The sequence below is a fragment of the Stegodyphus dumicola genome, chromosome 1, assembly GCF_044657685.1.
Source record: "Stegodyphus dumicola isolate Sdum_Otavi_A_Nest chromosome 1, ASM4465768v1".
Lineage (NCBI taxonomy): Eukaryota > Metazoa > Arthropoda > Arachnida > Araneae > Eresidae > Stegodyphus > Stegodyphus dumicola.
The window spans coordinates 19819244-19833742 of record NC_140768.1 but is presented as its reverse complement, the minus strand read 5'-3'; the positions used below and the strand labels follow the sequence as shown (position 1 = coordinate 19833742).

Genomic DNA, 14499 nt, shown 5'->3' with positions numbered 1-14499 from the left:
TTTCTGTGTTCAACCATTAAAGATATATGAGAATAGAATATTTTAATATTATATTAATAAAGACGTTTGTGGTATTTGTTTAAAAACAAATAATGCCATGATCTTTTTTAAATTTTAGGTTATAATTTAATTTTTATACTTTGCATTACATATTTAAATATATGAATGTTCCTACAATGTGTTTGCTTTATTAAAAGTGTCTTTAAAATGTGAAAATACTTGATAAAAATTTGCTTTCAAATTTTATGTATTTTTTCATATATTAAAGAATCCTGTTTGTTGGAATTTAGCCGGGGCAGAGCCATTTTGAGATAAAATACTTTTAGGATAATACATTTTCATTTTTTATTTTTTTTTTTTTTTTTTTTTTTTTTTTAAAGGAAAGGGATTATTTTTGCATACTTTTTTTTTAAACGGGGCATTTTGCATGGAACAAAAATTACCTTTCAGGTTTTTCATTTTAATTTGAATCATGTAAATAAATAAATTCATATGTAATTATAAAAATGATTTAATCTTATTTTTGTAACAATTGCTGTAATTTCTAGAATGGCAACATCAGCATTAACTCTGTAATTGAGGAAAATGGCACAACAAAAAATTAAAACTGCAAAAACGTTGCATTAAACCAAATTATGTGGGACATCACTGTGAGCATTACAGGCACAAAATCTCAACTATCTCATGATATATGGTATATCAGTTAAGAAAAATGTTTGAAATGAAACCATAACTTGAAAATAAACTATAGGTAAGAAATGTTGAGCCCACTAAAGTATGTAATACTTCTACTGTGTTATAAAATATATATGTAACACTTATATTGTGTTATAAAAAAATATCACAAAAACAAGATGTTAAATTTAATGAGAGAAGAAAATTTACTTCCTAACAAAAAGAATTACGGTAAACTGTTTATCATATAAAGCCATCAAAATCTGATTCTTCATTATGTGAATAAAAAAAATTTAGCAAATCCTGATCCAAATTGAGATCTAATTAGTCCAAGTCTACCAGATCATCATATTCATCCTTCTGGTTCAGTCTCTTTATCTGTAGATATAATTTCAGCATCTTTGAGTCCTGAAATTATTGATGATATTTTCACTGATTTATATGTACTTCCTATCCATTTTCCAACTTCATAAGATGCATCCCCCCCTTTTGGTGTAATCCTTCATTCATTTGATACTTTCACTGCTTTCGGGCAGCAGCAGCTTTGAACAATTTATTGACTGACAAATCTAAGTAAGAATTTTGTCAAGCCACTAGGAATTATTTCTAAATTCATAGACAGTTTCTGACATCTGATTTTCACTGAATCAAGTAAATGAAAACATATGGAATCCACCATCAACAATCTTTTTGATTGGAAAAAAGATTTCTTATGACACTATCAAACAACTTTCTGTAGCAATTCATGCATGTTTGTTTCACACATCCATCCATTCTGATTTGTATAAATAATTATGTCATTAGGAAAATCTCCTTTTAGAATAGTTTTTATTTCAAAAATAATCATTGGCTTTAGCTTCTCCCTCTTTGCAGCACAAGCCAACACACATGGAAATGGAGTTTTTTTCATGCCCTGTCATAAGCAGACACTGTTCTTGCAACAGTTTCATCAACAGTATCTGTATGCAGTAAAGTCAAAAGCTAATGATGTTTCATTCATATTTTATTATCTGTGATAAAAGTTTTTTTAATTTAATATTTTTAAAAAGTTTCTTTTTATCCTGCCAGTCCATTGGTAATTGGTGCCTGACTGTTGTTCTAATACACACAGAAATATTTTTTCTTTTCATAAATCTGCTACTCTACCAAGGCCTTCCTTTTAAATCATTTAAGTTCATTTATTGCATCATAAACTTGTGAATTTTTATAGTCAAAATTGCCATTCTCTTTCCTCATTATTCCTTTATCCACTTTGTAAGGTCATCCTCTAGATTCGGTCATCTTACAGTACAACTTCTTTTGGTTGATTTCTTTTCATAAATCTGCTACACTACCAAGGCCCTCTTTTGAAATCATTTATGTTCATTTATTGCATCATAAACTTTGTAAGTGAAGTTTTATAGTCAAAATTGCCATTCTCTTTCCTTATTATTCCTTTATCCACTTTGCAAGGTCATCCTCTAGATTCGGTCATCTTACAGTACCACTTCTTTTGGTTGATTTCTGTTGTGACATATTTTCAAGTTCTTTTTCAGTCCTCCAGTGTCAAATGCATCGCTCATCCACTTCAAATTCTTGTGCTGCTGCTCTATTTCCAGTTTGTTCAGCATGGGAAAGTGCACTAAGCAGTATATCTTCTATGCTGTTTAGGTGTCATTTTCAAAAGTTTTTTGCTTTCTTCTTACTTAAAAACTATCTAACTAGCACTTATACTGAAGCTGAGGGATTTGTAACTGGCAAAATACCAATAAAAATCGATTCGTGTTGAAGGGACGATAAAAGAAATGCATTGGAGTTCATTACTGCAACGCAGGTGGAGTCATGTCCGCATTTGAAAAGAACCGTAGTAGATTTACAATAGAAAAGAGGGGGAAGATGGTGGGTTCCAGACAATTCATCAAGGGACAAAGAATAAAGATTTAAACTGATGTGATTGCTGATTTGAGGAGGAAAGAATGTAAATATTCAAAGATCTTGCTTAGGATGAAAAAGCATGTAGATTTGTTTAAGGAAAAGAATATAAATATAATTAAGTTCACAGAAGGCAACCAGTATTCTGTGTGGGAGCAGCTTCAAGGTAATTCAAGTTATTTACTATGGCATCTTAGAAAATATTCTTTAAGTGCATGTAAGCACTGCTTGAGTTAAAATGCCACAAGCCCTGAAAATTTAAATTTTACACATGTAAACGCTGCACTTGGAAATTGGGGCATAATTTTTTTTGCCCTGCATCATGCAGTAAAATGAGGCAAACTGCATGATGGAAGTTAATAAATTCATAATTTAAATATATAATTATTTACCAAAAAAATTGGAAAGCTGCTTCTAAAAAGTAAAAAGCAGCATCCTCTAAATAATTATTATTACAAATTAAGGGAAACATATTGCTACTTATAGCAAGAAAAACTAATTTGTATTATAAGAATTCAAGTTACAAAGAAAAGGATAATTGGAGCTACTAGAATCATACTACAAGTGTCTGTTACATCTTTAGAATTTGTACTTTCATTGCGAAAATACAATTTTTTACCTTTTAATAAAAATAAGCAGAGTTAAGATATTCAACATCTCGCCTGATGTTGATATGTGTCAGTATTTCAAAATAAATGTGTAAATAAACAATTTCTAAACTGTTTAACAAACATATGCAATAATATCATTAGAATTTATAAATAGTTTTAATAAATTATAGATTACATAAAACAACAGTGTCTTTCTGGACGTACAACTTTTTGAAATACATCTTTTAAAGGTACCTGTTAATGTTCTTAGTAATCACCACATGAATTTTATCATCACAATTATCTGTTATTTTATTTGACAGACAGGCCATATGCAGGGAGGTAAACCATCTTCCTTCAGCAATGCAAAAGTGCCAGGTGCAATGTTATCTTTAGAAAATTGCCATTTAGCCCTTTGTTTTAGGCATATAATATAATCACAGTGCCATCTTTTCCATACTTGTTGAACAATTTTTTTTATTCTCTGCTAGTGTATTAACCTATCATCTGACTTGTGCAAGAAGGTTCTAGACTTGCATTTACTGTCTTGTCTTGATTGGAGTAACCCGTGACCTACTGCTCGAAAGATGGCTGGATAAGGCTTTTCTTTTGAAATACCTTGAAGTTAAACTGCAAAACTCCAGGTTCATGCGCACCTCCTAAGCTATGAGCAAAGATATGAATCGCAATTTTTTATGCATTGCTACTTAACACACATCTCAGAATGCATAGATCTTTCATTACGGAAAGCATTAAAACAGAGTTTGCCATTCAAGAGAACACCAGGAACTTTCAGTTTGAGGTAACCATAATGTTTGCATAAGTATTTTAGCTCTGTTAATGACTGGGCCAGCCAATCCCAGGGGGTCATAAATGCAAGCTATATCTGAAAATATGGCTCATTTGGTTTATGTTCTACTTGGTTCAATGGGCACTTTGAAGGAGAAAGAATTACTATATGTTTTCTGCTGCACTACTAAGGCTTTCACAATCTCTTTGTGGTAGAATAGTGGAAAGGATAATATCCTTACCCTCTTCATTTAACTCAAGCTTATTACCCTGAATGCATTTGTGCAATTTCATTCCACCATGTTTAAGCAACTGGATCAACTCTCTCTGAAGACTTCTGGCTAAAATCAAGTCTGAAGTCCTAACAGGACATCATCCATGTAGAAGTTGGTTAAAACTCTGGATGAGGCTTGAGGAAAGTTATTTCCCCCCCCCCTCTATTGAAAGCTGTCTGCTGAAGTGTCCACTGGGCACATGCTGTTCCATATGTAACTGTTTTAAGAGTGTAGGTATTTATCAGAAAGTCCATACATTTCTTCCAGAGAACTTTAAAGATTGACTTGGGACTTGTCAGTTTTAATATATCAAAACATTTTTTCTATGTCCTTACTAAAGGCATAAATATGTTTTCTAAACTTTAACTTGATAGAAAAGAAGTCTTCTATGAAATATTCCTGCAGAAGGTGGTCATTGAGGGACTGACCACTAGTACTTTTTGTTATAGTGTTGAAGATGTATACTGTTGAGTATACATCTTCTACTGTTGAGTACTGTTGAGTATCATCTATACTTGTCAGATCTGTAGATCCAGTGCTGAGGTAGATAGCGAACTAGCTTCCCTTTCAGTCTCAACCATATGATGGAAACTTTCATATTCTTGCATGAACTTTGTATATAATACTTTCATTGCTGGATTGGTTTCCAGATATCACCAAGGCTGATTTAAGCATTTTGATGCGAGCTCTATAGTACTGCTCCAAAGTTATGTTTTTGCAACATCAGGTTTAAGTGGCATTTGAACAATAAAGTGACCATTGGGGTTTTCAATGCCGAGTCCAAGACATTGAAAATATTTCTCACAATATCATCTCTTCATTTAGGGGTAGACTGTAACCTTCTACATTTTCTATCTCCCAAAATGGCTTAAGTGTTTGGTTTAATGTGTGCATATTCATAGATAAGTTACAATAATTAATAAATGAATAATTTTCTACTTAAATAGAAGTTTCAGTTGAGCTGCACAATAGATTATATTTTCTTGAAACAATTTGTTGTCTTCCATGTGAACCTTTCCACTTTTTATAAACTATAGAAAACAACTTCAAGTAATAAATCAGCTTTCTTAGGATTTGTAAAATTCAGGGTCTGCTAAAACGGTGTTCAGCATTTTTATTTCTGAAATGTTAATTTAGATGGAGTAATAGCAGTTATTTTTGATATGACCAAAAAATCTAAATTCCAAATATAAATGCCCTTTAAAGCGGACAGTGCACCTTTTATTTTTGATTTAACATTTAGAACTGAACCATTAATTCCTGAAATAGGAGCAAAAACATTTGTTTTTTTAATTCCAATAAATTACCACATTTAGCACTTACAAAATTACAGTGAGAGGCAACTGTCAAGGATTGCAATTACAGGTTGCAGATGTTGAAATAAATCTTGAATATGGATAATGACAGTACTCAACAGAACAGTTTTCTTTTCAATAACTATTATTAATGATTGAGTCAATAATATTCCCTTTCACCCTTTCAGTTTCTGATTCATTCAAAGTGGGTAAGGAATCTTTACTCAATTCTCTTTGTAATAAGGTATAATATCAAACAAGTGATCGTTGACCTACATTCAGATATTTTATAAGATAATAAGCAGAGTCTATGTTTCGTGATGACATTTAACCTCTCAGTATGATTGATATCATTGAAGTCAAACATCTGCATATGGTTTGCACTTTCTTGCACACAACACAAGATGATTTTGAAAGGTTATTCGAACTAACTGTGAAACGTTTTCACCGATGAGTAGAATCTGCTGAGGTAGCGAATTTGTTTGCATCCTTAAACGACATATTTCATGATGAGCTTTCTAAATCTGGCTTTGCTTTTTGAAAAAAGGTGCATCAAATTTTAGAACGTTATTTGACGTGAAACTCCTTTCAAATTGTTTTCTAGACTCGACCAAGTTTTTGAATGATAATATTTATTAATAATATATACGAAAGTTTATATCTATCAAAATTTAATGATTTCAATGCCAGCATACGTGATCTAGCATTTCTCGATCTAGCCTTTTTACGTGATCTAGCATTTCCCGAAGCTCTTTAGACAACTATTGAAGTTTGGGATTGTTTATAATATTGTGAATATGTGTATCTATGATTATTCTTTTGTTCTCGTTACGGTCTTCTAATGCTTTAAATATAATGGTCCATACGTGTCGTCAGAGGTTTGAATTGACTTTGCTTAGGATTGGGGTGCAGTGTATAAATGAAAACATTTTTGTGAATCTGTTAAATGAGGATTTTTAAATATTATATCATTAAATATAATTATGAAATTAATCCACTCCTCACACAAACCAGACAGTTCCTGTAGGGGACTTTGCAGAAGAGGGATATTTGGAGTTATCAAGTTTGTGGCACAGGCAGGAATCATCAACTTCAATTTTCGAACTTCTGTTCGAATACTAAGTAATGATGTTTAAAAGACTGATCTCATTTGTCTGATGACTTACTTGCAATTCTTCTAAAGAAACATCAGTTTCTTCTAATTCCTTATCTTTAGCTTTTTCGTAATATTTATTACACAGTGCATTCAAATTTGAAGCAGGGTTTTTAAAGAATCTAGTTTCGAGTGCAGTTCTATTATCGAATTCTTCAGCAGCATCCGAAACAGCTAATGTGAAGCCTTGTTTTGTAGCTTCTATCACTTTTTCTATAAGCTTAGTTTTAAGGGGGCTATCTGCATGTTTAAAATAATGACAACCGTTCTATGGTTTGAGGGAGGACCAGTTGTAACATATTAAGAGGAACACAGTGCTACTAATAGCAAAAAAAATAAATAAAACCTAATTTATTTTATAAGAATTCAAGCTGCAAAGCAGACGATAATTGAAGCTACTAGAATAATAATAATAAACACAGGTAACTATTACATATCCTGGAATCCACTTCGAACTATTAACTAATGATTCTATAAAAATGTATTACGATTTAAACATGAAGAAGACTGTCAAGTATAACTAAATGTTAGCTGAAGAATTAAGAATTCTTTATATTGTGCAAATGAATATTTTTTTTGGGGGGGTAAGCCACATCTTTTTGTGTAAGTCTGTTTGGTATACAACCAACTGGATTTCAAATTTGTAGGTGCCACCACAAATCTTCCAGTTACTTGATCTATAAGAAGATTGATATCAATTCCTGGTAGCCCTTAGTGTCCGGACGAGTTATATGCATTTGTATATTACAGCTGAACATTGCAAACAAAAGCAAGTGTCCATTTGATATCTCTAGAATATGGCATTTTTGAAGTGATCAGAGTTTGAAACGTAGTCTGCAGGTTTCTAGAAAATCACACATCATATTTAAAAAATGAAAGCTTGCTTGGCAAAATTCCAATAGAATTTTACAGTTCTTTGTGTGATATTTATAATAATCACGCATTAAATCGTAGGGAAGTCATCTGTTGAGTTACCTGCAGACTTGAAGAACGTGTCAGACATTAAAAATGACCGAAGGCTAGGAAGACTAACCACATCAACAGGAGAAAGAAATGCGATATTAATAATAAGCTAAACAGAAAGATCATCATCGAGTAACGTGCAAAGAAATATTTCAGACTATAACGATGTCATCAGCATATTGTATTTTGGAAAAAGATTTTCAGGAGGAAAAAAGCTTGCCCCCAAAGCTTTCCATATGATACGACATTGAAACAAGATTTGTTCATAAAGGTGAAAGATTTCTGTGTTGAAAAATCTGACAAAGTGAATTTTAGTGAATCGAGTGCAGAAGTCCATCCATCCCACGGTCTGGTAAAGTCTGAACATGTATACTTATAGATGAAATAAATAATAATATATGCCTATACTTATAGAGGAGACATTTAAAAAGAAGTAGAGCTGGAAAAAGTGGGACTCGTGCAATAGTTTCCAAAAGTTAAGCAACAAATTTTGAAATCGCGATAAATCGGCTAAAAGTATTTTGTAATTTGGATATGTTACAAAAAGCAAGCTACATCGAGTAGAATTATATAAAAGAGCGGCGCTGGCATCGCTTGAGATAAATACGATATAGCTTAAAACAGCTATTTAGGAGGGAATCGCTAGTGAACGAACTACGGTATATCAAACGATTTTGAGATAATCGAAGTCTGAAAATGATTTCGAAGGAACATTTTTCAGCAGAATAGTGTTATAGAGCCATAGGCCAACTAGAAGCAGGTCAACAATAGTCTCATGTTGCAAGACGTCTAAATGCAAGGTCGGTGTAGCTGCATAGACCTGCCAAATTTTTACAATTTAAGGAGGCATCTAGCAGCAGATTTTAGGATCTGCAAATTGCCTAGCGACGGCCCTGAATAAATGTCAACCGTTTCATGGCAAGCTAGTTGCGGAACTATTGGTTCAGCCAGCCAAGACTTAACTCTTCTGCGGATGACTGGTATTTACTATCTAGTACACGTCGCAACAGGACTGTAACTCCATATGAGCTTAGATATATGCTTATTTCTGCTAGAGAAAGGACAGTATTAGCCACAGCAGTACGCAGAAGCCTGCATGAAAGAGGTCCGTATGTCAGGCGACCGGCATTGTGCGTCCCGCTTATTTCCCGCCACCGGAGAAGGCCTTTGAATTAGGCACGTGACTATGTAAACTGGACTAAAAATTAGTGGAGGCCTGTTCCCTCACTTGACACAGTCTGTCATTGCTTTACAGAGTGAGTCTCGACGTGTTCACATATGAAAAGAAGCAAACACGCGATGTGTTCCGTCTAACATTTTCGGGGAGAGGATACCTATACAAGAGGTAGTGTTCTTGTATGGGGAGGAATATCTTTAAGGTGGGTGTTGTAGATCCTTATCTGCTGCCACATGGAGCTCTCAATACTCATAGGTACATAGACGACATACTGGATCCTACTGTTCTTCCGTATGCTGCCACAATTGGTAAACTTTCATTTTACAAGCAGATAACAGCCGTCTCTCACACTGCTCGCCTCGTATACCATTTTCTTGAAGATACTATCATCCTGTCCCGACCTTAATCCAATTCAGCATGTGTGGGATGCTGTCGTGTTGCTGACCTCCAATCTCCCTCCTCAAACCTAGATGGGCTTGAAATTCCTTTACGTGATCAGTGGGTTATTTCTGAACATGTAGCTTTTTGACAACATTATAAACAAAATGAGACATCGCCGTCGAACCTGTATTGTTGTTCGCAGAGTACTGAGAGTTTTAATTAATTTAATTTTTATGTCCTAATTTAGAAGATTCGTATGTTATTAGAAAAGATAAATATTTCCTGTTGCTTAAATTAGGAAATCAATATATTATTGCAAGTAATTTTGAAGAAAAATGCACAAAATCCGCCTGACTTACTTAGGATTAACATGGGAAGGTCATATGCAAATATGAATCAGAAGTTTTACCTCATCCATCATAGATACTACTCATGAGTCCACTAAACCTCAGTATATGAAAGATGTTTATTTCAGCGACTATTTCAAAGACAAAAAATAAAAATATACCTTACAAAGAATAACGAATCTTTCGAAACAGTGATTCGCAGTTATTGAGAAACAAAGTATTTTGCCTTACTTTTTCTTAATTTAGCACATACTTCATTTTAAAATACTGTAAATTAAAAAGGAGACAATTTTTACCTCATCAAAATCGTGCAGTTCCCTCTGCCTATTTCCAGAAATATTTGCAAATATTTAACTGTTTGTTTCCTGGGTAAAAAGACTAGAATGTTTGGTGCACTGTTGTTTCTGGTATTTTATCGTAGTGAATAAGTTTGTGTGTAATTAGTTTTCTTGGCATAGTAATCTCTTTAATTTTGCAATATATTTCATGGCTTCTGTTGCTGAACCTTTGACTCTCGAAAGAGATGTCAAACGAGCGATTGAATTATTGGAAAAGCTGCAAAAAAGTGGTGAATTGCCAAATCAAAAGTTAGCTGCTCTACAGAAAGTGCTGCAGAGTGATTTTTGTACAGCTGTGCGAGAAGTCTATGAACATGTTTATGAAACTGTTGATATATCCGGTAGTCCTGATATCAGAGCCAGTGCGACAGCTAAAGCAACAGTAGCTGCATTTGCTGCTAGTGAGGGCCACGCCCATCCTCGAGTTGTTGAGCTTCCAAAAACAGACGAAGGTTTGGGGTTCAATGTAATGGGGGGTCGCGAGCAGAATTCTCCAATTTACATTTCGAGAATTATTCCTGGCGGAGTTGCTGATCGGCATGGTGGTCTAAAACGGGGCGATCAGTTACTTTCTGTAAATGGTGTAAGCGTTGAAGGTGAAAATCATGAAAAAGCTGTAGAACTCTTAAAAGCAGCCCAAGGAACGGTAAAACTTGTTGTACGTTATACACCAAAAGTCTTGGAAGAAATGGAACTTCGCTTTGACAAGCAGAGAGCTCTTCGTCGTCGTCAAAACCACTAAAATCGTGATCCTTGAATGTATTTTTTAAGCTTTGTGGATAATATTGGTTATTTAGGTGTTATTGGGAAAATGCTTAAGTTATGTAACTCTTAGAGTTTTAAAATTAATATTTAAAGTATATTCATTTATGTTAAATAGAAAGTGTTTGAAGTGAACAATGATTAAGTTCTTGGTATTTGAGAATTTTCATTACACATTCCAGATTAGATGTATTATGTCTAACACTCTAAAGCAGCATGATTGATAAATGTCAAGTATTTAAGACTGATTTTGCATGTTTCAGTATGTTCTTTCAGAGTGTGTTTATTCAGTATGTAAAGTTGTTAAATAAACTAAATTGGAACAATATACTATTTTAAAATCTGTACTGATCAGTATGTGTTTTAAAACATGGAGATGGTAGAAAGTTTAGTTCTTTTAACCTATATTCTGAACAATTAGTATATGAAGTATTTTGGAAGGTTAATATTTCTTATTGATATATATATATATATTATGTATAATCTACGATTTGAAATTGCTTTGAGTAGTCACTCAATTTTGCCTGTTTGAATTAGTTCACATAATGGCTTAAATAATGAGATGGTAAATCATAGATCACTTTTCTTTTTCAGCATTAAACTGTAAAAGAATCACTTAATCGTTGTCATGTGTTATTTTTTAAATAAAGGTTAGCCGTAAATGTGAAATGTACATAAGCAAAGCAAATAATGTATAAAAGGATTTACATTAGACAGTCTCTCCAAAGAAACGCTGGTATTGTTCTGTTATCAAGACTGGATTCAGAAATGTGTGCATGTGTATGTATGCGTATATGTATACACAGTATGTACATATATGTATACATGCATGCATATATATATTTCTGGATCTGCTCCTGAGAACAGAACAATACCAAAACAATCAGAGCTTCCAACACTTAACTTAGAAATAATTCAGTATTAAGAATAGGGTGTAAGTGTACTGAGCTAAATGAAGATAACCACAATATATTAAATATTTCTATCTGAAAATTATCTGTTAGTAGTAGTTGGAAAAACTGATCACCCTAGGAAGAAGGAATTATGCATGCCAAAGAATTATTGCCTGATCATAAATATGTATTTCACTTAGCTTAAGATTACTTAAAAACTAAAGCTGATTTCCTATTGGGAGTAAGAAGAAAATAATTAAATGTAAAATTAAGGAGATGGAATGCAACCTTTATTGTGGATTTTGAATAAATATAATGGTATCGGTTTCATACAAACTTCTTCAGATTTTTCCCCCAAAATTAGAGGACTGAAAACCGCTTTTATATTAAAAGCAGTGGGCGGAGCAAAACAAGTACAGGCATTTTTTTTTTTTTTTTTTTTTTTTAATCTCCAAGCACTTTATTTAATAGCCACTGCTAGGGCCAGAAGTGGTGGCCATTTCATTATGGAAGCACCTAATAGGTAGACAGCATTGTCTCCAGTTAATCTGTAGATTATGGTAACTTGGCAATTTTTTGGTGACCAACCCTGCTACAGCAACCTGCTAGTTTCTGTTTGGATGCCATTTTGTTTTCACGAATTAAAGGCTTTTTTTTTTTTTTTTTTTTAACTCAACATTTTTTTTTCAACAATATGCTAGCCGAATTACGCTTATGCTAGAACTTTTATGGAACAAAAGTGCTTAATCATGACGAAGATTAGGTGTGAAATTGGGAGAAAGTGCAGAATCGCCCACTGCTTGCCGCGTTTTTAAGAATTGCACATACACGGTATCATCCATGTACACATCGACGTATTTTCACTTAAAAAACATCCCAGAATTGCACAAAAATGTCATTGCGCACACTCTTGACTTTATCCATGTGCACTGCTAAAGTCCTAGCTACTAACCTTTATCGCCTTACCAAAATGTCGCCAAACTACTTGTTACCATATTCCAAAGATTAGCCTTGTTTCCTATGACCGGACAGACAGTTACAAGCATACCTTCTCTGCAATTCGAACCTGAGCTCATCGTTACAGCAAGCAGGATCATTAACCACTATAACTGGATGGACGGCACAAGCATAGATATAGCACTGTTTACTGAGGAATTATTCGTAATTAAATGTGTTAGGGAGACCAACTAGTGTGTGAAATTTATTTTATACAGAAAAGGTAATTTTTGCAAATTTCAAAAATTAGAACTTAAATAAGAAATAAATTGCGACATTTTGTGTTTATATTTATTCCTTGTCAATCTCACTCTTATATATGTTCTATTTTTATTAATCAGATATTTGACTATTATTGTTTTGAGGTCTAATTTGCTAAGAATGTTAAGATTAATGTACTAAAATAAAATTCGTTAGCAAAAAATATTTTTAAACATATGTGTCACCTGGTAATAAGCATGTTCAAGATAAAGCAAAATATTCTTTAACATGCATTATCTTACTAGAATCTGTTCGTGACTCTTTGCCACAATATACCAGCAAATAAAACCAATCTGCCGTTTCCTACTAGTTTTCAACTCGGTTAATTTGTGTAATGTTTTAAAAATAAATTGTATTGCCTAAAATGTAATATAAAAGAAGTGGTACTAATAAGTAGTTAATAAATATATATTTATAGCAACAGTACTTAATTTATTAAAAAATCGAATGTATTATACTTGTACATTTATTCTTTATAGTAAGTAACAGATATTCATGGTTATGAATTGGTTGAAATTTTGAATATGGTAGATTTTTTTAATTTAATGATAAATTTTTAAGAATTACTATATCAATTTGTTTGTTTATACTTCTCCCTAATGTTTTAGAATATGCAAGCCCTGATTTTCATGATAATTTAACCATCAGATGTCTAAATTATCAGTTTTTGTCTATTTTCAATGCTTTTCCTATGACATTTCCAATATAAGGTCTATGTCTAGAATAAATTTTGATCTGCCATCTGCAGTTTGATTTTCTGGAATAGAGAATCCTAAAAATTATAGATGTGTGGATATTTTCTTGATTAGCTGTCATAGGTAATTTAAATATCACCATATTTCATTTTATAATGAAGTCACACATGTTAAGGCAGCTCTTGTGTACATTGCCTTTGTTATATATCTAGGTTTTGCTTATTGTATGCATATAAGGTTCCTGAATGGATAAAAAAATTACATGTTTGCATTGGTATAGAATAAAATTTGTATTAACTGAATTTTTATTCTTTTAATATGAAACTATTAAATTTTCTACATTATTAGAAAGATTTTTTTTTATATAATGTTAATGCATCATTATCTGTTTCTCAAAAAAATCGTTCAAAAAGGCATCTTTACAGATTTCAATTAATCATTAAGGAAAATAAGCACGTGTTTTGGGCATCAAGGGAAGGCCACCACTAAAAGGTTCTTAGAATGCCCAAGGGAAGGGGTGCCACAAAATTGTCTCATTGCTGATTTTACCATGGAAAGTATGATGCTGATAAAGAATGAGGGAAATAAATGCACATGGGGGCACCAAAATCTTTTAAATACATAGGGCCTCTAAAAATCTTAATCAGGCCCTGAATTTCTTCCCATGGACAGATGATCCTCATTGGCTTTGTCATAGCTCATTAAACAAATTAACGGATCAGTAATATTCAGATTGCTTTTCAAGGAATATTTCTAAGATTACCATGTAAAATTTAGATTTAAATGGCTATATCATATCATGACATTTTGTGAATGTTTTGTTTTCAGAAATTTTAATAATTACATATTAAATTAATTAATATGTGAAAATTGTATGAATTTTTTTAATAGCTAAGTTGTACTTAAAGTGATGATTCAGTGCTTTTATTGAATCTAGTTGTTTGATATGAGTCATCACAGGACTTTCTGTTTCGTCTCCAAGTCATAAGCCTAATTTG

The 14499-nt window shown here is 32.7% G+C and overlaps 1 protein-coding gene across 1 annotated transcript; it reads left to right on the top strand.

Annotated features, from left to right (window-relative positions):
* The first annotated feature begins 9937 nt into the window (after positions 1-9937).
* veli (L27 and PDZ_signaling domain-containing protein veli) lies at positions 9938-13803 on the top strand. The gene has a single exon (XM_035354244.2). The coding sequence runs from the start codon at positions 10043-10045 to the stop codon at positions 10634-10636; it is 594 nt and encodes a 197-aa protein (XP_035210135.1). The 5' UTR covers positions 9938-10042; the 3' UTR covers positions 10637-13803.
* The last annotated feature ends 696 nt before the right edge of the window (positions 13804-14499 follow it).